General features: G+C 42.2%; 2 protein-coding genes and 1 long non-coding RNA gene across 28 annotated transcripts in view; all 3 read right to left on the reverse strand.

Annotated features, from left to right (window-relative positions):
* The window catches only part of LOC119015885 (transient receptor potential cation channel subfamily M member 7-like), a 48,058-nt gene extending 44,046 nt beyond the window's left edge, over positions 1-4,012 (reverse strand). For 25 of the 26 annotated variants that reach the window (XR_005073603.1, XR_005073600.1, XR_005073599.1 and 22 more), the window contains exons 1-2: positions 3,968-4,012; positions 1,712-1,791 (exon numbers count right to left, since the gene is read on the reverse strand). Coding sequence is in view for 6 of the 26 variants with exons in the window: in XM_037091951.1 (XP_036947846.1) it covers positions 1,712-1,791; positions 3,968-3,973 (86 nt within the window). In the remaining 20 variants the exon portion in view is untranslated. Of the gene's footprint in view, positions 1-1,711; positions 1,792-3,336; positions 3,726-3,967 lie in introns of those variants that run through there. The other variant, XR_005073608.1, reaches the window with a different exon arrangement.
* A 2,848-nt stretch (positions 4,013-6,860) lies between these two features.
* Positions 6,861-8,807, reverse strand: LOC119015886 (induced myeloid leukemia cell differentiation protein Mcl-1 homolog). The gene is made up of 3 exons (XM_037091956.1): positions 8,175-8,807; positions 7,600-7,847; positions 6,861-7,424 (listed from the first exon to the last, which is right to left on the reverse strand). The coding sequence occupies exons 1-3, from the start codon at positions 8,626-8,628 to the stop codon at positions 7,311-7,313; spliced, it is 816 nt and encodes a 271-aa protein (XP_036947851.1). The 5' UTR covers positions 8,629-8,807; the 3' UTR covers positions 6,861-7,310.
* Positions 8,808-10,854: 2,047 nt separating this feature from the next.
* LOC119015889 lies at positions 10,855-20,159 on the reverse strand. The gene is made up of 3 exons (XR_005073617.1): positions 19,797-20,159; positions 19,548-19,639; positions 10,855-11,646 (listed from the first exon to the last, which is right to left on the reverse strand). It is a non-coding gene; the product is annotated as an uncharacterized LOC119015889 (long non-coding RNA).
* Positions 20,160-22,886: the final 2,727 nt, after the last annotated feature.

Genomic DNA, 22,886 nt, shown 5'->3' on the forward strand with positions numbered 1-22,886 from the left:
TTTATATTTAAGCTTCGATGTGTTCAGTACAATGCAGAGAAACATATTTTTCTTGTAAAAGACATGCACATAGTATTTCCCAATCAGTACTTGTTACCAGAATTGATTATTCAGTAATTATGTGATACCAATGAATGATTACAGGGGTGAAGCTATCCAAGGGTCATCTACTAAGCCGTGATATAACAGGAATGAAGTCTGAATATACAAAGTGGTTCAAAATGAAGGTTAGATGGTTAGGAATCTACATCAGTATTTCCCTACAACTTATTTCATATCTTCAACTGCACCGGACCCACACAAAGGAAGTGGAAATTGCATCATTAGGTGATTAGAAGGTAGTAATATATAGCAATATCTACTTGCAACTATTTAATTTAATTTACTGTACTTAATTATTCCCTATGTTCAACTGTTATGATGTAAAGCCACATTTTAATTTACTTCCATTCATGTAAACTCCGACAAAAGAGTAGCCAGCTCCGCTGACCGGGGCGCGGAGTAATAATTAGTAGCAATGAAGAGTTCAAGTGAGGGCTTGCCAGTAGAACGGCCAAGATGGTCATTTTGATCATTTTCAAATATGTGCAATAACTTTGTCTGTATTTTAATTTAGAATATATTTTACATAAATTGCACAAAAGTCAAAGACAATATATTTTTTACCTATTTCGGCCATAAGCGGTCATATTGACCGCACATCGTTTGGCGGGGTTTCATTGTTATATTGTTTGTGCTTCTTTGCGAATGTACTTGTAAGTTATTATATCGCCTGGTTGGCACCATGGGCAAACAAAAACGGGAGTTCCCCCTCCGTGAAACAGCAAGCGTAGCTGTTAGGTGCTGAATGATGCGACTCTGACTGTGTATCAGGGAAAGCCGAGGAAGAATGTCTGCATCCTGAGCACCCTGCACACAGGTGTGGGCACCTTTAGTGGGGCGAAGGCAAAACCAGAGTCTGTGATGTACTACAACAACACCAAGTACAGCGAGGATGTTCCGGACCAGATGGCGAGGGCGTACTCTGTCAAATGCAGTACGGAAGATGGCCAGTGGTGGTCTTCTATATCGTCCTCGACCTGGCTGGGATCAATGCCTGCATCTTATTCAAGGAGCAGCAGCAGCAGGAGAGCCCGGAGGAAAGTCCTGCAGCAGCTGGCAGAGGAGCTGAGGGCAGAAAACATGGAGGGGAAAGGAGCCGCAGCAGGGGGCACAAGGTGGGCAGCAGCGGAAGCATCCACCGCAACAACAGATACGGAGACGGAGGCAGAGCTGCAAACAGAACCAAACGTCGGACACTCAAAATGCCACAAGCCCGTGTGTGGTAACTGTGTGAGGAGAGCGGAGGTAATCTGTAGACTGTGACCAGTGATCGGAATTAACCCGCCACAGTGGCTGGTAAACTGATTCACCCACATGTGGCGGGTGCTAATTTCTATCCCTGGAGTGTGGTCACGTGTCTGTTATGGAAGCACTGCATTGCTTAGATCTGATTATGTAGCTACATGCTGCGCTTGCATTGGAGGAGACGCTTCAGGTTGCCGATAAATAAATAAATAAATAAAAATACTGCTCAGTGCTCACGTAAACAGCAAAACGGTGCGCAGTCGCACTGATGCGACTGAATGTAATTTTCTATTCGCACTGGAAATAATCAACTCGCAAATGCGAGCAAAACAGTCGCACTGTCGAGCCCTGTCTAAGCACATACCTGTGGGGGTCCTTTGACACTGGAAGTATGTACACACATTCCCTCTTTGTGAAAGTGCTTTCTATCCAGGGTTTCTGGGACTGTGGACAAAGAGAAACAGTTGGTTATTATGAGCAGTGGACAGCAGCTTGTTTGTTGTCCGTACTACTAGTATGTTTGCATTTAATAATTTCAAGCTGCTAAGGAAACTGTTCCCCAGGGATTATAAATGCAAAGCTCCTCTGTGCAGTAATTAAGTGCTTGTACAAACATTATTTCAATTGTAGTTTCACAAAGAAAAACTAGTAAAAAGGCATTGTAGATAAATCAAAAAAGTGCTCAGTTGGCAGTTTCACTTCAGTTAAAACAGTTTTCTCTGAAAATAATAAACTCCGAACATCCTCAAAGGAAGCTTGTAACCCCTTAATCCAGGATTTAGACTGTGAAAATCAAAAGGGATTAGAAGGTTCAATAAATAAATAAAACAAGCTACAAAATTAATTTAGGAGAAACCACAGTTCTGCAGTTTCACAAGCTACAGTCTGCCAACGCTGTAACACTGCAATAAAACAATCTCATCCTTTATCACTGCTCTCATTGCTCATTGTTCCTCCAGTACGTGACCAAAGAAGGATTAGCCCCATTAATCCCTTCCAGCACAAAGAGGGAAACCTGGCAACACTGTCACCTGCTTCACACCAAAGCGTTTCAACTATTTCTGAAACTCAAACATCTGTATTACAACCACCGCAGAGGAAAATCCTGTGAACCAGGCAGTTGCAAGCAAGACATTTCCTGCTGGAGCTAGCTGCAAAAGTTTAATAAAAGTTTTTTAAAAGGTTTTTAGTCCTCTTATCTATGCCCAAAGGCAAATCTCGGGTGCCATGAGTCCCATCTAGAAAAACAACAAAACAAACAGCTGTCCTGCTGCTACTTGAACAGTGACACCGATTCACTGTATGTGCACCTGGATGTCCCCCTCTTCACAAACACAGTGAGCGTAAAGAAGTCTCACAAAACAGGGTCTGAGATAATAAACGCACTGTTTAAAACTTCACTTAACTTTCCCCGACGCCGCCGGAATAAAACAGGCCCTCAGTTTGAACAGACATTGGCAGCTATTCAAGGTGGCATTGACTTGTTACTGACAATGACAGTGTGTCTTCTCCGACATCTGCGACAGCTTGGGGGGAAACGTGTCTTCTTGAAAGTGCCAAATGCTCTGAAGTGTCCTCTTTTTGCGTGTGTGTGCGCTCTGTCCGGTGAAGTGGAGCTCTGTCTCTGTTGTCCTAACCGCAAACAGACCGCTGCTAACACCAGCCCAGCTAGCTGATAGCTAGTTAGCTCAGGTTCAGTACCTAGCAGTTAGCGCTAGCGAGCCAGCTTACGTAGCCTGCTAACGTTACGCCCGCGTTTGTTTTCTCTTTTCTTTCTTGCTAGACAGTGTGTCACCATGTAAACTTCACTAGACTCAGTGTGTTTGATTCAACAGCACATACAGACGTAGAGGAAACAGATAATAAACAAAATACATCCACCGGGGTCCGCCTGGGTGCCTGACAGGCAGCATGCACTGAAAGGGGGGGAGACCCGCCACGCAGAGCCGGAGCGGAGACAAAAACAAACAAAAAACACAGATCCCCTACCATTCTACCATTCTCTTCACCGCTGAGATTTAGGAAGAGCTGCGTCGTGGCTTTTATCCAACTACCGGCGGTGCTCTCGGTTAGCCTTGGAAGGAAAGCCCGGTGTAGGTTGGCTGTAGCTCCAACCGAAGGTCTCTGATTCAGCCTGTACGCTGTCACATGTGGCCGAGGGGCAGCCAGCCCAAGTATGAGTGTCTGCAGGCTGGAGGGTGGGCGTGGTGACACGCGGATGTACCAAGCAGAGAAAGATAGCGGACCATCCGACCACAGTGGACATAACCACAATGAGAATGTGCTAAATCTACTGAGATAAAAGCCTTTCTGAGTGTCACCTCCAACTCTTCATTTGCAGTTTGACAGAGTATTCTGGCCTGAGAATGAAGATAATGTTAAGAGTTTTATTTATATATTTATTTATTGATTTATTGAACTGTACGCACCCATCCGCCCGCCGGCGGGCGATTTCAGATTACTGAATGTAGTCTACACTGCGCAGTGACGTATCTCGCTTCAACTTTCATCATTACGGACATACTATACGACGTTGGAAAGGGTAGAATCTCAGCAATTCATTCGTCCAGTTGATTTTGCAGAAATCATGAGCACTAAACCATAAATCATTGATATTTACCAGCATGGTAAACGTGAGATACAAGAAACGCACGACCTTTGACGCGGCCATAAAGCCGTAATATGTGTCCGATCCTCAATTATTTATATTCCAGTTGTCCGTAAGAATCCACTGATCAAAAGAATCAAAATGGTTTTTCATAAAATTATTCCAGCTTGTGAATATCGTCTTGTAAAGTCCATTTGTTTACCGTCCACCAACTTTGTTTGTCAAATAAAATCCAGACTTCGCCGGCTGTATCTTTATTTTCTCTAGTTCCTGTACGGTGTTGTTGGGTGTGCTTGTTTTCATCACTTTGCTGGCTACAAAATAAAAGTGTCCCCATCTTTCTCTGTTCAGTTTTCCCCCCAGCACAGCCCGTGAAGTACATGGAGCGCTCCTTGTTTAAAGGGCCAATCGGCTTTGTTTACTGTTTTTTGCCGCCTTAGTACAGGGATAGCGTTTTGGCTATCAACATGTCAATCACTCAGGCTTCTAGCCAATTATTTTACCTTTCCAACGATGGTAGGCGTGCCCAGGTCCGTTTGGTATGAGCCGAGGAATATCGCTGCGTCTGGCAGCTAGCGGGCTAACTTTACGCAGCAGACGCACTCGCACCGGACATTTAAAGTTTTTTTGACGGCAGTTTTCACAGTTTACAATGGCGAAATCCACAAAAAACACTAAATATGTCCGAGAAGAAGACCTGGAATGGATCATGGCATCATCTGATGAAACTGTAGACAGTGAGTAGGACTCTGAGAGGGAGGAGATGTTTGCTCAGGGCCTCGACGACATCTTAGATCGGTGAGTAACGTTATCATTGATGATGTTTGATTTATTTATTTAGCCATGGGTGAAATTTGAATGAAAGTTAGTGGGAAGGGGTTCTTATGCTTACAGTGAACAGTACAGTATACATTAGCATTTCATAAATGACGGTAAATGGTTAGGGCCCCAGGGGCTAATTAGCCTAGCTAGCCTCAACTACTCAACCAAAGCTATGTAATCCTTGTAATTCTGTTCTATGATGTAATTCTCTTTGAGCCTCTAATTCCCTTTTATTTAGATTTTTTTTTTAATCAAGCTTGTAAACAAATTGAACTAGATCTTTTTCACTGACCAGACACTGGGAATATTCCCCCAATTCAATTATTCTGTTTATGTACGGTTATTTTCCTGATGTTTTTGTGTAATATGTGATATCATATCTGTGTTTATTTATTTCCTATGTAAATAGCACCCTATTGAATTGCATTTATATATTTTTTCATTATATTTGGTAACATTTGTGCATTGCATGGTGTTTTGTAGGTCACAGTCTGAAGACAGTGACGTGGATTGGGAGCCTGAAAGTGAGACAGTCAGACGCCCAACCCCCTCTCCTGCTGAAGGCGGTCATCAGAAGTGCCAACGATCCTCCTCTGCATCCACCAGTGCTACCTCCCCCGCTGCGCACATACAGTTTTAGTATATTGAAAGATAATAAAATCCTTGTTTGAAATTCACTTCAGTATGTCATTTTTGTATAACGCTTACTATTCTGTAGTGTCTTGTCGCATGACAATATCTCAATATAGCCACCTAGAAGCGTGTGGAAACCCCTCCGACCACCCATCAAATGAATGTGTGAAAAAATTGTTTTGAGTCATGGAGGAAGGCTTTATAGTCACCAAAATGCTTCAGTAATGTTTCCAGTGTCACAGAAGTGAGAAAAAGCATTTGGCACAATTTGGCCATTTGGAGAGGTTTTGGAGAGGTTCGTGGACGCCAGTGACACCACAAACTAAAAACTCCATAACTCCCATAAGGTTAGGCCTAGAAGTCTAAAGTTTCATCCAGGTGTAGTTGACAAGATGTAGAAGGTATGTGGTATATTGCCATGTACCATTGCCATTGTTTAAACTGATGTCATTTAGGTTGTGTGTATGGTACATTATTCAAAAATGACCTATTTTTTTTGAAGAAAAAAAAATGTTTTAGAGCCATGTTTGAACTGATGTCATTTAGGTTGTGTGTATGGTACATGCTAGATAAGCACATTTTCAGAAACTAGAGGTTTTCAGCTTTCAAGTGAAGTATCATACATCCATCTGGGACTTGTAGTTGTTGTGTTATAAGCTTTTCCATTTGGGTATGCTAAATAGGTGAAAATTACCAACAAAGGTGGGTGCGAAGGGGTTAAAGCATGCTTCTACAAGGTTGAGGTTTCTTCATGTTTAAAATATGAAACAGATCCAACTAGTGGTTGAAAAATTAATTGAAATATTATCAAAATATGGCAAACCGCAGTATCATCTCAGAAGCTGCAAAAATCTAAAATAAGTGACAAGTGTTACAATGAAGTACTGTAATGCTGCAGAGAGGCTTTGTGAACATTGTGAATCATATTCCACTTTTTGTTTTAGTATCTTCACATTCACCTAAAAACAAGCTAATATTAACCCACCACCAATACAGATGGATGTACCCAGTACAAACATTAGGCTTTAATACTCCAAGGAGAGAAGATAATGCATTCACATGCTCTTAAATAATGTATAGCTCCAGTGAGCAAGTTACCAAGCAGACATGAGGAGGTCTGCTGTGGATCATCACCATGGAGAAGGCTCTACTCCATTCCCTCCTAAGACCTGGATGAGTGTTGTGTTTGTCCTGTAACCCGAGACAACAGGAGGATCTGAACAAACAAAGGTGCAGCCACACATCATGGAGGGAACAGCAGCTGTAGCCGTCTTGGGTTGTGGTGTGAATAAACATCAAAAGGTCGAAAAGTGCAGAGGAGGCAAGCTTAGTTTAGAGCAAGAAGATTCAGATCAGCACAACAGAACCAGATGAGTGCAGATGTGAGCTCTTTCTGCTGCCTTTGCAAAATTCCCTTAACAGAGAGACATTATTAGAAGGTCAAACCATGTGAATTATATCAACTTTTTTATTAGTTAGAAGCTTACACTGGAACTCAACCATTATTCAATGTCTGCTTCCTCTTAAGGAAAAACATTCCTCAACTATGTTCACCCTTGGTGCACCCAATCACAACAAACACATGAACACATGCAAATCCACTGAAAAAAAAGGACCAGTTTTCCCTTCCTGATTTGAACTGAGGCACCACCACCACCAGGAAACTAATATTATTATGCAGAAAAAAACATCAAGATAAAAATCAGATCAAACAGCTTATTCAAAAATAAAATAAAACATTTATTTTACAGTCGATCGCCGTGGGCAAAGTTTGTCCATGTAATCAACATCAAATGTGTGACTTATTTTGCTGTTGGGGTGGATGTGAGCCCAGGAAAGAGGCCATGAACCAATGGGGTGATCCTACAAAGTCCTTTGTCTTATGTCCAGGATTGAAGCCTTAAATCAACAGGGCAAGTATTGCTCCAATAACAGCAAATCCAGTAAATGCCATGAGTGTGATCCTCACCGTGGACTCTGGGTCTGCTACCCCGAAGAATTCAACAAAGCCATCCTGGAAACAAGAGGTATTAAAGAAGAATCATTAAGATGGAAATCTGAGGATACAGCACTGGGGCAAAGGCCAATGTGCACTGGACACGTAGGCCCGAATTGCACAGTGAGGAAAGTTGTGCAGCCAGTTCATTTTTTCAAACATCCTGTCATTCAAACATGAGTTGTTAACTCACCCAGGAGTTGTTGTTGAGCAGCCAGTCCCTCTGCTCTGTCAGCAGGTAGGTAGAGAGCTCCTGTCCCACCTGCTCCACACAGTGGCCCCTGCCCTTCTCCTTCAGGTACTGAGACGCCACTGCCCCGAAGGCCACCAGGCTGGCGACCCGGCCCCAGTTTGTGGTCCCGTCTCCAAAAAGGCTCCTGGCAACTGAGCTGACAAAACTTGCATCCCCTCTGTCATTCATTGATAATTTATTGATCATTCCTAAAAAAAAAATAAAAAATAAAAAATAAGGAAAAATCCATACATGGAAAAGGTTAGAAATTCATCCTGTTTTTACATTTAGGGACAGATTTCTGTGTGGCTAGCAACTCAATTTACAAATACGTTCATGGAAATTAATAATAAATGGAGGACCTGAACTTAACTTTATATGCAAGTATTGTTTTCATGTGGAGTAAAAAGGTTCTTACTGGTCAAAACAGCAAACATCGTATCTTTTAAAAAGGAGTTAATGCAATTAAACACAGTCTGTAGCAGCAGAAGATAAAAACTCTGAGCAGCTGTCTTTGTACCAGAGTCACTACCTACCATTGTACGCGTATCTGTGCTTTTCCAAAACACCTTCCACAACTCTTTTCATTGTCGATAGTTCTTTGGTTTCCTTCCAGCGAAGTTTAGAGAGTCCAGTATATACTGCCAGGAACCGGCCGATCAGTTGCCTTGTGACTTGATCCAGCATCTCGTCCCCTGCTGGACAACTGGAGATGTCGAGCTCGCTCTCGGACTGTAGCTCTGGAGTACACGGTAACGCGCCGTCCTCAATGTCGTCGGGGTCCTCCAGGAGGTTTTTCGGCACAGTATACGCCTTCGCCGTGTTCACTCCCAGGTTCATTGGTCGGTTCGGCGTGTCGTTAGACCCGACATTCCCGTTTTCCGGGGTGGAATCTCTTGAGTCGTGGTGCATCGATCCCCCTACGACTCCATTTTGAATGTAGCTCATGACTCCCGTCATAACTGCAGCCCTTTTTGGAAACATATTCATTTGAATTCTTGGTCTCTTGAAGTTACGCTTACTTGTTTCTCTATGTCAAAAAACCTCTAAATAATTTACTATGGGATTGATGCTAGCCTGTTTAAAACAAAAAGCTAGCCCTGTCCGTCAAGTTCACTCAGTCTCCACTGTGGGTTAGGGGGGTTACCACTGCGCAGGTTTTACGTCATTGCGTCATTACGTAACCCACTTACCCACACAAAACGTTTGGTTTTTTTTCAAATGTGTTGTTTGTTTAGGTTATTTTTCAGAATAAAAAAGATGAGATGAGGGAGAAGACGTGATGTTTCTGAAGCTGATGATTTAAAGTAACGGGGTCTCAGAGCTGAAGTGATTCACTGGTTGTTCTTGTATTTTTCCAGAACAGAAAAATATCAACATATATATACAAATAATCAACAGCAACCTTTAGCACTGTATATAGCAGTGGCATGGTATGCTACATTTTTTCTGAACTAGTGTTGTGTCGGTCACGAACGTGTCGTTCGAACAAACGGATCTTTTCAGTGAACGAGGTGAACGGGGATCACTTCATGGACTGATTCATTCCTTTCTCAGTTCAGTTGAGCTCAGCCACGATCATGCCAGCCGGGAGTGGAACTGCCGCCACTCACTCAGAGAACTGTGAGGACGCGATTCACGTTCGCGCTGTGATTCGTTCATGATTCACGAACCTACTGCGGGCAGAGAACTGACGCTGAGGACGTGATTCTCGTTCACGTACTGTGCTGACAGTGGCGCTGTGTCTCTCACTCATGATTCACGTTCAGTAACCATATTGCTAAAATTAGCGCTGTGTTGCTAACATCCGTGTAGCATCATCTTAAGTGATTTTACTGTGCACAGAGGACACTTTCACTGTGTAATAATTTGAGTGCATGTATACCACTCAGAGCAGCGCTGCGTCTCCCGCGAATGATTGTGCACCGTCCCTCAGTAAGTGAACGTGAACCTCAGGGCTGAATTATTAACTGAATGACAGATCGTTTGGCTGCTTATCAGATCAGGGAGTTGGAGAGCAGTGAATGATTCAGTGAACGAATCTTTTGAACAAATCATTTTAATGAACGGATTCTAGAGATTCAGTTCAGTAAAAAGAACTGCCGTTCCCATCACTATTCTGAACTGATGTCCATGAACAGAAACTATAAAGAAAAGATAAATCAAATACTCGGAATCAGACAGAGAAATTCAATAAATCTCAATGTATCAATGATTGGGAACATTTAAATATTTAAAACAAAGTCACTGGCTTGAATGAATGAAAAGATTATAGATAAATATAGTTAAAATGTTGGCAAATATACTGTGTGTGTTTGTGTGCATATGAGTGCACGCTTAAACATGGCTGTGTGTGTGTGTGTGTGTGTGATCACGTGTGCATGCTTACACATGCATATCTGAATTCTTTTGTGTGTGTACAGTATTTTACACTGACTCATTGATAAGTTTGTCTCTCTGTGTTGGGCCAGTTGATCTCGGTTGCCACGGTGACGGTAACCAGGTTGATCCTGGTAATGGACAGTGAGGGTTGAAGTAATAGTGATTTCAGTTGAGGCTCACCTCACATTATCATACTTCTCTCTGCAAAACAGTAACTGCTATCACTCAAATAATGATATAGTTGAAACTACGAGAGTTTTTGTTTGCATTTTGTGAAAAAATGTGTCTTGTGGAGCAGTTTAGAAAAGTGGATGTGTTTGCCTGCCTCCAGAAACTTTTCCTTTCAGTTTAATGGGACTCAATATGGCAGTTGGTCTGTGTTCCTGTCAGTTAAAGGCCCACCGAACCAAAAGTGTTTGTCTGATTGCCCCCACAGATGACTGTGACACGAGCACGAGTGTACCTACAAGCTTTTATTTTTCTGCTGGAATGAAAATAGTGGAAATGAGGGCAAGTTGGCTCCTCCACTCTGGCTGTCAGCATTCCACCCCATACACACCAATGCAAAAATCTCAATAGTAATTGAGAATTTCATATTACAAACAAATAAATAAAAACAGGATATTAGATTATTTTCTGAACACCAGCACCTGGCAATAAAAAGTGTTATTTATGGCTTCTACCAAGTAGCATTGGTAAATAATTTATCAGCCATCAATAAAACCAGGTTAAGAGTTCCTTATAGGAACGTATTACTGTATGGGGGCTGTCTTAGTTTTATGGTTAATAAATTCAACTGATATCAAACATCATAAACAAGTCATGTCACAAGAAGATAGACAATCCACACAGAACATTTCATAACCACTGTTTTAGTCTTTCTTTAACATGCTTATTCTGAATTCAAGTCAAATCCTATTCAGAATGATATAAAACTCATAACAATCTAATGATGAGTAGTTCAACAGTAGCACTGTAGCAGCTCCACTCCATGCTCCTCACACTGGTTACTTCCTTTATTGCAGAATCATTTTAAGAGTTTATTGATTAATGCTTGGTTCTGTCTGGGCCAAGAACATGAAATGCACTTTAATATTCACCAAATTATCTGTGTTGGAGTGCCAGCAAGGCACGAAATTCACACAAGAATAATAGATAGAAGTTCTTTTTAATATAAGACAATGAATGAAATCACATCATACAAACAGGTTACACAGAAACCCTGAAACAACCGTCATTTTTTAAAGTGCCTTCTTATTTTGCTGTATGCATTTGTCACCAAGGCACAGTCAGTCTCCTGAACATGAACTAAACACACCCTAAACAGGCACTAAACAATCATTTAAAACATCTCCGTTTTCCACCGACAGAAAATTAAATTAGCCTTTCAATCACTATTGAACACTATCACTACTATCACTATAGCAGTCAAATGAACCCATACTCTCGAGAGCATCATCTGATCAATAACATGTTTTCCCTTGCTTTGCAAATGTCATATTGAAATGTTTTTTTTTTAAAAATCAAACAAAAAAACATTTTTAAAAAAACATCCAGCAGTCGGGTCCATTCTCAACACGGCAAGGCAGCATTTCTCTCTGTCTATGGAGTAGTTAGTTCTTCCCTCTGGAAGAAAAAGGAAAGAAAACCTTTAAGGTACAAGGTATAAGGCACTGCAGTAAGCGACCTGGGGCCTCATGTATCAATGTTGCGTACGCACAAAAACGCAGCGTACGTCATTTTCCATGCCAACATTCAGATGTATTTAAAGTGAAATGACCATGGAAATGTGTGGTGCCCCGCGCCAGCTTCATGGCTAAGCTATTGTTCTTTGGTGACACTTAGAGGTGATGCTGTTAATTATGTGAAAACAATTAGTCCTCAGAGTAAAGTGCACATCAGAGACACATTAATGGACAATTAACACACACGTGTTTGCACTCAAATTGATGGATATAAAAGCATGCGCAAAGTGAAGAAAAAAATGGCATTAACAATGGCAGCCTTGGCCTTGTTAGAAGACATCGCAAATGGTAATATCAGACATGAGAGGGTGTTTAGAGAACGGGAAACTCTTTTGGCACATGACGACAACTGGCTCATGAGTCGTTTAAGGTTAACGAGGCCAGTGTTACTGCAGCTGTGCGCAGAGCTGCCGGCCCTAGAACGAAACACAGCCAGGAGCCAGGGGAATAGTACTTATATTGTCCCTTGCGCGTGCATATGTAAAAAGGTGTGAAAATAATATACATACGTGCGCGTGACTGACCACACCTCCTAGGTGGGTGTATCCATACCTTGTGGGTGTGTGCTCCATGCCTCCTGGGCGGGTGATCACAGCTCTAGCCTTATTCCCTCCCCCCGTCTAAAAACTGGATACAAGTCCTGGTCATATTATCAGCTGATACAGACCACAGGTCGACATCTAAAAAGACAGATCACTGGCCATACCGCCTCGAGATTTTGGTGCCAGTTATACATTTTCTTTCAACCTGGAGCCTGCTGAGGGGAGTGCTGGGAATGTATCACTAATTAAAACAGGCAATCTAAGACTGGAAGCCTGATTTAAAGTTCCATTGCCGCGTACAGTTAATTTGATTTGTTATTCAGTCTTCGATTCAGTTAGAGATATCAAACAGGAGACAAGTATTGATGGATTACTATTAAGATTATAATGAATACAATTGAATGAACTAGTCTTGTTAGGAAAAGAATTATTAACAGCACAGATTTCTTGGGGGTTTTAGCCTGTGATCAACTCCCTAAGCATGGTGTCTATAAACACCCATCCCTCTAACATGCCTGGTGAACACTGGTTGGCAATTTATATCACAAAAGAGACAGGGGTATTTCTTTGACAGTTTTGGTAACCCGCCTGACAAATTTCCTAAGGAGATAAACAGGTTTCTGGTGAAAAACTGCGCAATCGTGTCTTATTCCAGAAAACAGGCTCAGAATAACCTAGCTGTAACATGTGGTCCACATTGTGTCTTTTTTCTGTCATGTCGTAAGCACAGTTGTTAAACCTAATCTGGTATGTAATGATGCAATGGTGTGTCGATTTGTTAACGAGATACATCCCGACGCATGTCATGATTATAATTTTACATGTGTGCAGTATGGAAAACAAATGTGTATTTAAATGATAAATGGAGTGTAAAACATGTCACATCAAAATAAATAGAGAACTCAATTTCATTTTAAATGGTTGTCATTCTGTATTCATAATGCAAAATCATTTTATAAAAGTGAAACTAAAAAAAAAAAAAAAATCCTATACATATGTATATGTGTATGTATATAAGTATGTATGTGTGTATACATACATATATACATATATACATATATATACATATATACATACATATATACACACATACACATATATACATATATATATATACATATACATACATATATATATACAGATCTAGAAATTACAAGTGTGTAGTCATTGAAACAAACAAGGATTTCATAATACAAATTACATTGTCCATAAGAATAACCGTAAAATAAAACTATACATATATAGAATATAAAAGAAAATATAAGTAATGTTAAAGAAAAATGATTACAGTAATAATAATAATAATAATAATAATAATAATAATAATAATAATAATAATAATAATAATAATAATAATAATAGAAATTAGACATTTAACCAGGAGGTATTCCAGCTGTCTGACTCAAACCCAGGTGTCCTAAGAGGTGTGCTGGCTCTGTGTTGGCTTCCAAGTCTTTTTCTCTTTTGAGTAGAGCTACGGCTCATAAGACTCTCGTAATCAAACGTGTCATCGACTGCTTTATACTCAGTAATAGCCCTACGCACCATAGTGTTAGGGATGGCAGATAAAGGAATATTTAGACGGGCCATAGTTTTTAAAAAGGCGCTCCAACCTATAGGTCTTGAAACGTCTGAAACATTATGTGCTGCAGTGACACTTTATCAGATCATATAAATGTGAACCTCGGACAGGACGGCTGTTGACAACAATCTCACCCTGATCTGTCCACGAGATCACGTTTTTTGCTCAGGCTACAGCTTCCAAAATATGTTCAGCGTTTTTCCTGCTTCTTTTAGGCATGTGTTTTAATACTTCTGCGATTAAATCTTTGAAGTAAATCTGAAGTGTTTGGCATTGATAGTGTCAAAACGTTTTTTTCAAGCTCATTCTGCTTTGTCAACACCAGGTATCTCTGTAGAATTACTGCATATTTTTTGGCCTTTTCATGTCTGGCAGGTTTAGGACATCATTGCTTTATCCAATTCATTTCGCGCTGTTTGTCTTATGGGCCTGTTGTTCTGCTTGTACTGTTGCGGCTGTTTTAAGGCATCCAGCTGATGCTGTGGTACCAGGAACATTTTCTGTGTATGTCCCATATCAACTTCTGTTAAAGAGCGGTTATAAACGGTATGGCTGCTCCTAGTAGAGGCAATAAAAAACCTCCAGACTGATTGATACTCTTTTTTAAAAGTTTGACTTTTTTGTCAGCTACTAATGTGATGACAGCTTTCCTTCTTTTAGCAGTTTGTATTGTTTATCAGTCAAAGGGATGTTGCCGCTTAGCACATTGAGAGCTATTTTACACAGAGCATTGATAAAGTCTGGGGTGGCTTTCCCCACTATGACCCGTCATACACTCGGTGTTGATTTATAATAATACATAATATATAACAGCTCCAACAGACCCCGATTCCTCTGCATACGTAATGACATGGTTACCCCTTCTGCTTTTTAGAGATACATACAACTGGACAGTCAGACAGTAAAGCTGTTCTGAGTCTTAAATAATCAGGTGTCTTGGCTTTATAATCAATAAGAAGATAGCCATAAGTGGTGCGGGTGGCGTCATTAAAAGCCTCTAAAAAGAATTTGGCGTTACCGGGAAACATTTGTCTGCCTATTAATGTGATCTGGTATTTATCTCTAGGATTTTTAAACAAGACAAGGTAATTGGTGTTCAAACTAATAGTCCGACTAGCTTTACCTTGAATAAACAAGTTTTGGACTAGATATATACAACTCAGATTCCTATGATGAACATATTTGGTAAAAACATTTTGGACTTCTAAATTACTACTAGCATCATTCATTAAATGGTCTATAATAAGCAGGTTGTTTTTCTCAGGGGGTAACAACACATCATCACACAGAGATTCAGGTAGACCATTCACAAAATTAATGTCTCTTATCTGCAGCAGCTGATTATATAAAAGGTTGCCAGCAGGAGTATATGTACACAATATTGTCAGTATTGTGCGATATGATTGTCGATGCTTTTTCAACATTTTTTTTTTTTTGTCAAAAACAGTCTTCCCACAATTTGAAGGCCTGCTCACCAGCAGACTAAATGGAAGTTGTGGCCTTGCATCAAATTCTTGGTCTGGTCTGATAGCCATGAGGCAGGATGGTATAATCACTCAACATCCTGCGCTTGTTGTAAACGACCTGAACCTTTCTCGTGACTGTGTCATTCTTGAGGTGGAAGTGCTTTTTGTCTCGTTTGATGGTTTCAGAAACAGTCACCACGTGTGCGTCTGTATTCTGATTGGCAACAAAAGCCTGAACCAGACCCACAAGAGACTTGTGGGTGACCGCCGCTGTGTTTGAGTTTAGTGTCACGCCCTTACATTTAACCATTGTTTTGCCGCGAGCTGTGTGATATGCATAACATTTCGGACCCCTGACACAAATTCTGTGATATAATCTTCTTCAGGGAGGTAACACACATTGCCATCATTCAACTCATCAGTCAAATCACCCAGGTATTCACCTAAGGGGGGTATCCAATCCCCTGGCTGCGATGTAAAAACAACACTGTCCGTATCACAATACAACACCCGCTGATCTAACTTATGCAACACATCATAAAGCATGAGACGGGCATGGGCAGTGGTAAAAGCGCCAATGAAGATAATTACATCTTTCGTTCTGGCTGCTTTAATGTCAGCATGACACCACTGTACCATGGCCACATCGTCTGATATGAAACAAAACTGTCGCACATCACATTGATCGCCAAACATAAGCTGGGTGAGTCTCTGCGATTCTGTCATCAACTCACATGATGGGAGATTATTCCGCATGCTAAATCTGCCCCACAGTGAATTCAGAAGAAGTTTGTTGCAACTTGTCACCGCCTTGTTGATGCAGATTTTGTCCGGGTCTAGCCGGATGCCCTCCTCTTTGAAATACTCCTCAACGTATTTCTTTTTTCCTCAGCCGTTTTGACATGTCCTGGATAGCCGGACGCCTCCTGCTTACATTTGAGAAAGGTCTTGACATAGTCCTTGAACAAGGTGTCTGTTTTGTCAGGGAAATGCCATACCTCATCAGTGTTCACGACATTGTAGCCTTTTTCAACCGCCTTTTGAAGCTCAAACGAGACCCACGCGCCTGACAGCTGTCTGTCTTTGTCACTGTGTGTGCACTCGCTGGTCTGGTTCAGCTCCTCTGCACATGTGCGACATAATGGGAACATGAGGTTTTTTGTGGCACCTATAGGGCAGGACTGGATGGAATAACCCTCTTGGGGGGAGCACATCGCACTTCACGAAGCCGAAATACTTATCAAGGGAACCAAAATCCCTATAGATTATCTGTGGGTGTCCGATCGGATATTGTTTTTGTGAGTTCACGGCAGGATACAAACTGGTGAAGTCATAATATAAAAACAAAGCCTCTCGAGGGTCCAAACGTTCTGGTTTCCTGTAACTCTGTCAAAACGCTTGGACGCTAGAGTCATTCTTTTTACATTGGAGCCACTCACACTCCCACATTACCACAACTTCCTGACCGTATCGACCCTAACCTCCAAATCGTTTACTTTCGACATGAACTGCCCGAGGAGCACACCGTAAGTCTCTCTGGTCACAGGATTTAAACCAGCTTGAGCATAGCACCTGACACACCTGTGGTAAAAACACCCTACAAATTCGTAACACTTTTTTGTATCAGGTTGATACCCATCCACAAAATACGGACCTATCTGATGTTCCCCTTGGTTGACGGCATGTTTTATCTCGATCTTTCGAGTGTGACTCAGATATTCAAGCCACTGTATAGACACGTCTGACAATGCCTACTGACCAACGTATGCACCGTCATACGTGAGAGCGAGTGTGTCTTTCTTCAGGAACAAGGTTTTAAACACGCCCATACAACTTGATGCCAATGTAGTGAACATAAAGGGGTTAAGTTCTGTGCATTTCCAGAAAGTATCCTGGTAGATACTACATCCCCTGAGCAACACATCCACGTCATTGACACAGTACCGCTGAATCTCTACCTCGAAGTCAAAGGTTTCTCCAGACAGTATTATACCAAGCCATGAATGTGGTTTTTTCAGTGTCACTCATACTATCATAGCCATAGCAGTATGGGGCCGGATAGGGACCCACATACTTCTCGTTTCCCGGTGTGTTGAACTTGTGAGGAAAATAACCTTTCATCTTGTCCTTGAAGCCTAATGCTGATGGTATATTTTACAGTCTCATGGGCAGAAAGCTGAAAGAATCTATCCCATGCTGTTTGTATGCCCTGTCATACATCAAAATGACCCTGCTACCTCTTATTGTCAGCTCAGGGGTTATTCCTTGTTTAATATATATATTCTAATAAGATATAATTGTCAAACCCTGATGCGTTGTGTGCGATGAATGTGTATTCACTATATTTGGGTTTTCAATAGCGGTCCACAAATGATTTCACACAATTTAGCCCGGGGAAACAGTACATGTTTTTACCGTCAAGGTCTTTTACGCAACAAAAGTTTGCTTCGTGTCGGCCATTGTGATACCGGGTCTCAAATTCAAATACTAGGTATTTGTCATTTTTTTCTTTCCCAAAAGCTGAATGTAGCACTGATGTGATGCCTTGACATCCATTATCTCTTTTGACTGCCTCATATGTTTCGTAACAATAATTCCACACGTATGCTGAGCCAAAGAAACCTGCCGGGTTTTCTATTAAATAATAGTGATTATCCTGTAAGTATAACCAGACAGTATGTCTGCTGATCTCATGTGTTTTGTAACACGCCAGACGTTTGCGACCGGCTGTGTGATGGAAAATTATGATTTTTGCCTTTATCTCCCTTTCAAATGCCGCTACTTTATCAAAGGACACACTGCTTGTAAGATTACCCATAATTTTCAGATGAATGTTTTCTGCATGTTTGCTCATTCAATGATTGTTCATGCCCTGTTTGTTGTTGTTGTCCTTTTTCTCCCTCTTTTTCTTCTTTGTTTCTCATCTTCTGCTTTGTTTTTTCTTAACACGCAAGACAGAGACTGAAGCACAAATTATTACCAGCATTGTCAGGATTGTAAAGAAAACGTGTTTTCTCTGACAAGATCTTGTCATATGGTATTTTATCAATGCCTTTACATTTTCCTCCGCTTTTGTTTTGCACCACTGTGACAATAAACTCTAATTCAACATCAGACATGGACGTGTCATTACTCTGCAAAACTTGCGAAATCTCTTCCAGAAACAAATCTGCATTGAATTCGTTGTCAGCGTTTTGAAATAGCTTGCCGGTCATTGGCGAGGGACGGACCTCTCAACACCGCGTTTAAAATACTGCCGGGATGCGCCCTATCTAATGCACGGTCAATCATGCCAGACAACCTTTCTGATTCTCATCGGGACTAGCTCGGGGTTACTGAGACTAATGTCTCTGAAATCGAGACGCTGGCGCAGCTCGAACGCATTAAAATTAGGTATATCGTGGACTTGTATTGGCGGTCTCGCCTCATCAGAATCACCATCACCATCAGCATCATCATCATGAACAGACATCAAGCCACTCGTGGGCATTGCTTTCTGTTCTACCTCTATCACCACTGCCGCCGCCTGTCTGGTTTATAGAATCAGACTCACTAACACTGCGTGGCTCTACAGGACTCTGCATCATAGTTGTGTCAGGCTGAACAGCAACAGGTGCTGAATAAGCAGTGCTGGCAGTATCAAACCCTGCACTACCGGAACAAAAAACCAACATCATTGTCGTCTATTACGATAACCGCATCAACATTAACTGGGGTAATATTCACGGCACTAACCATGCTATCATCATCAAATATCTCAATAATAAAGCCATTACCATCATCAACACAAACATTGTCAGAAGCACTTTCCCCAGCCCCGGTCACATCAGCACGAGCAGATGCAGCAACACCTTCATCATCACAGGTCGTATTAGCACACCCATCAGCAGCATAGGTAAAACTAGCATCATTAGCAACAGTACGAGCAGTACGTCCTCGGGTGAGAGCAATATGTGTCACACGCCTTGTCAAGGCTTCGACTCGCCTGGCCCTAACTCTAGCCCATCTAGACAATGTGTCGACATAGCCAGCCATTTTTTTGCGCAAACTGGATATACCTGCCCTGAACACCCTCGGTAGTAATAGGTACAGCTCTCTCATCATCAATATCACGGTGTCTAAAACAGCACAGTGAGAATCATCGGGACATTATATGTATTATATGTACTACTCAGGGGTTGTCTGTGCCTACACATGTGCTGGAGAGGCTGGAGAGCATGGTGCTGGTGGAGGTGCTGGTGGGGCTGGAGCAGCCGGTGGAGACGCCCTCTCTTGGCTCATCGTCTATTCAGAAAAAATGATAATAATAAATTTTTAAAAAAAGTAATAAAACGTGAGTCAATGTGTTTATATCCTGGCAACTTCAGGCACGAGCATCTGTAATGTGAGCAGCCTATTGTACGACCAGTATAATGACAACATTTGAGTTGAACACATTTACCTTGAGGATGATCTGTGTGGCCTTCACGGGCCCCTCAACTCGGTTAGAGCCGTGTCACCCACAGTAGCTGCCGCTGTCTGGTCAGAGGGGTCAGTTCCTCCCCTCCTGTCCCCGCTGTAACGCCTCAGTGGTTAGCCGAAACCCTCCGCTTCACCTCCACCTCCACCTTCACGTCGGACCCTTTTTTTTTCTTTTTAATTTCAGTGAGTGCGCTGCTCTGACCTCACAGCATTCACTGCCTCACACACGCTCCCACTCACATTTTGTTTTTTTGGTGTTTATCCCTGACGAGAAGCTACCAAATAATACAGATCTTTGCGTCTCGAGTTTGGAGCTCAGACTCAGTGAAGCTGCGCTTCTTCCCTTTACTCATGGTGTGAATCTGATGGTGCAGAGAGGGGAGTCTCCGGTGCAGGCCCTATTTAAATCAGTTGGCATATTTAAATAGAGGCTTGGACAGGGAGGAGTTTAGCACTTCTTCATGTGCGCTCAATTCCAACGTTGATTGGGATGTACAAATGCGTACGCACACTCTGATACATGGGATTTTTTTGTGCATACGACAGTTTCTGGATTCTAGCATATGCCACGTTTCAGTAGGAAATCCACGGCAGTCTTAATGCATGAGGCCCGTGGTGAGGATGAAGCAGGTTAGAATTACATCAATTCCCTTCCTTCCTCTCGCCTCTAGCATATATGTTGGAACGTTAAAAGGTATTTTCACAAGATTTTAACTACAAATCTCTACATTGAAGCAGACATATGAGTTGCTTTTTGGATATGCATACATGCATGTCAGCGTCAGCTGCCTTAATGCACAAGTATTACAGATGGAGGTCCTGTCCTCTGTATTCCTCCATGTGGTGGTCTTTTTGGTACAGCACGATGCACAGACCTTACCCTCTTTTCCAGAGCCGGCCCTGGGCATAGGCAGGATAGGCAAATGCCAGGGGCGCCGAAAACAGGCGGAGAAAATAATAAAAATGATTTGAAAAATAAAAAAAATAGATATGTTTTGCCAGCGCCATTGCTACAAGTAATTTGAAATATTCTAAGATCACAGCAACATAGCATCATAGCAAAGACTATTCAATAACGGAGAGGCCTTTCTTCTGAGTTCTGGCTCGTTGCGCTGCACCTGTCCTCTGTGAGGGGGGCAGGTCGAGAGTTTAATAATCGTACTTACAGTTGTTGGAGCACCTCAGCACAGCAGAGTGACACAGCATCAGGTGCTGCTGTCCCTCTACCTCAGCACAGCAGAGTGACACAGCATCAGGTGCTGCTGTCCCTCTACCTCAGCACAGCAGAGTGACACAGCATCAGGTGCTACTGTCCCTCTACCTCAGCACAGCAGAGTGACACAGCATCAGGTGCTACTGTCCCTCTACCTCAGCACAGCAGACTGACACAGCATCAGGTGCTACTGTCCCTCTACCTCAGCACAGCAGACTGACACAGCATCAGGTGCTGCTGTCCCTCTACCTCAGCACAGCAGAGTGACACAGCATCAGGTGCTGCTGTCCCTCTACCTCAGCACAGCAGAGTGACACAGCATCAGGTGCTACTGTCCCTCTACCTCAGCACAGCAGAGTGACACAGCATCAGGTGCTACTGTCCCTCTACCTCAGCACAGCAGACTGACACAGCATCAGGTGCTGCTGTCCCTCTACCTCAGCACAGCAGACTGACACAGCATCAGGTGCTACTGTCCCTCTACCTCAGCACAGCAGACTGACACAGCATCAGGTGCTACTGTCCCTCTACCTCAGCACAGCAGACTGACACAGCATCAGGTGCTGCTGTCCCTCTACCTCAGCACAGCAGACTGACACAGCATCAGGTGCTGCTGTCCCTCTACCTCAGCTCATTGGCTGCGGACAGTTCCATCTGAAAAAGATGCATTCGTGCATTGGCTGAGACACAAATGTAGACAACTTGACACACAAATACAGACACGTTTACAAATGAAAAATGATTTTTAAATGCAAGTGCAGCAGTTTGTATATGAATGTAACAACATAAAATATTTTTTTTTAATTTAAATACATATATGTGGATTTATATTACATTTATATTAATCATGATCAGGATCAGAAAAATATAAGTGAAACTTTTTTACATTTACATATATTGAAAACTTTTTGTGTGTGCATTGAATTATATTTGTGTGTAGAGAGTCATTTATATATAAATCACAAAACACATTGGTGAGTCTTTCGCTGTGCATTTATTATTTATGAGACTGATCTGACTCCATAAGCTGGCATTTGTTCTTGTTTTGGCGTGTGTATTTAAAACCCAGAGTAAAAAGCTGCTTGTTAAAAACCTCTCCACATTTGGTAAAAACAGTTTGTAAAAACAGACACAAGGGTAAAAGACAAAGACACTCAGTGAAAGTGTCTTCGTGAAACACAGTCTCTCTTTGGTTGCAGTAGGGACACTTGTCCTCTACTGCCGGGTTTATAGTGGACACAAAGGAGTTCACTGCCATTACCCCATGGAGGACTCTCCAGTGAATGTCTGCATGTCTTTTTGAGAGTGGAGGCTTGTAGAAGGACCTCCACTCAGGTCTGGCTGCAGGAGCCAGCTGCAGATATCTCCTCCATGGAGTGTCAGGTCTCTTGTCCAGTTTTGTTCTGTTTATTGCTTTCACCAATATTCTGTAAAATGTTTTTCCTGCGGCATCATCCAGTGGTGTGAGGTGTGTATATTCCATTAAAATCCCAGAGCAGTCTTTAAAATCCGGTGCCAGGAAAATGGCAGGAAAAGAGTCGTCATCGGTCACTGTTTGATTAAAAGAGGAGTTTAAAAGCAGGCGGTCGTGTCCTGTCAGTCTCTGTTTCCAGTGTTCTAAGAGTTTCTGTGTGACCCTCACTGACGTCAGTCCCAGCCGGGCAGTGAGTCCAGAAGGGTCATCCATCCAGGGCCCCGTCAGCACCACCACCTCCCCAGAGTAACAACCCTGCAGTCTGCAATCTTGTGGCCAGACTCTGACCTGCCCAGCTGGGAAGGTCTAGACGGGTCCCCCACAGGACCGACTCTTGGAGGATCCAGTACAGGGAATCCACTTGCTCCCTCCTTTCTTTCCTT

This window comes from Acanthopagrus latus, unplaced genomic scaffold, assembly GCF_904848185.1.
Source record: "Acanthopagrus latus isolate v.2019 unplaced genomic scaffold, fAcaLat1.1, whole genome shotgun sequence".
NCBI lineage: Eukaryota > Metazoa > Chordata > Actinopteri > Spariformes > Sparidae > Acanthopagrus > Acanthopagrus latus.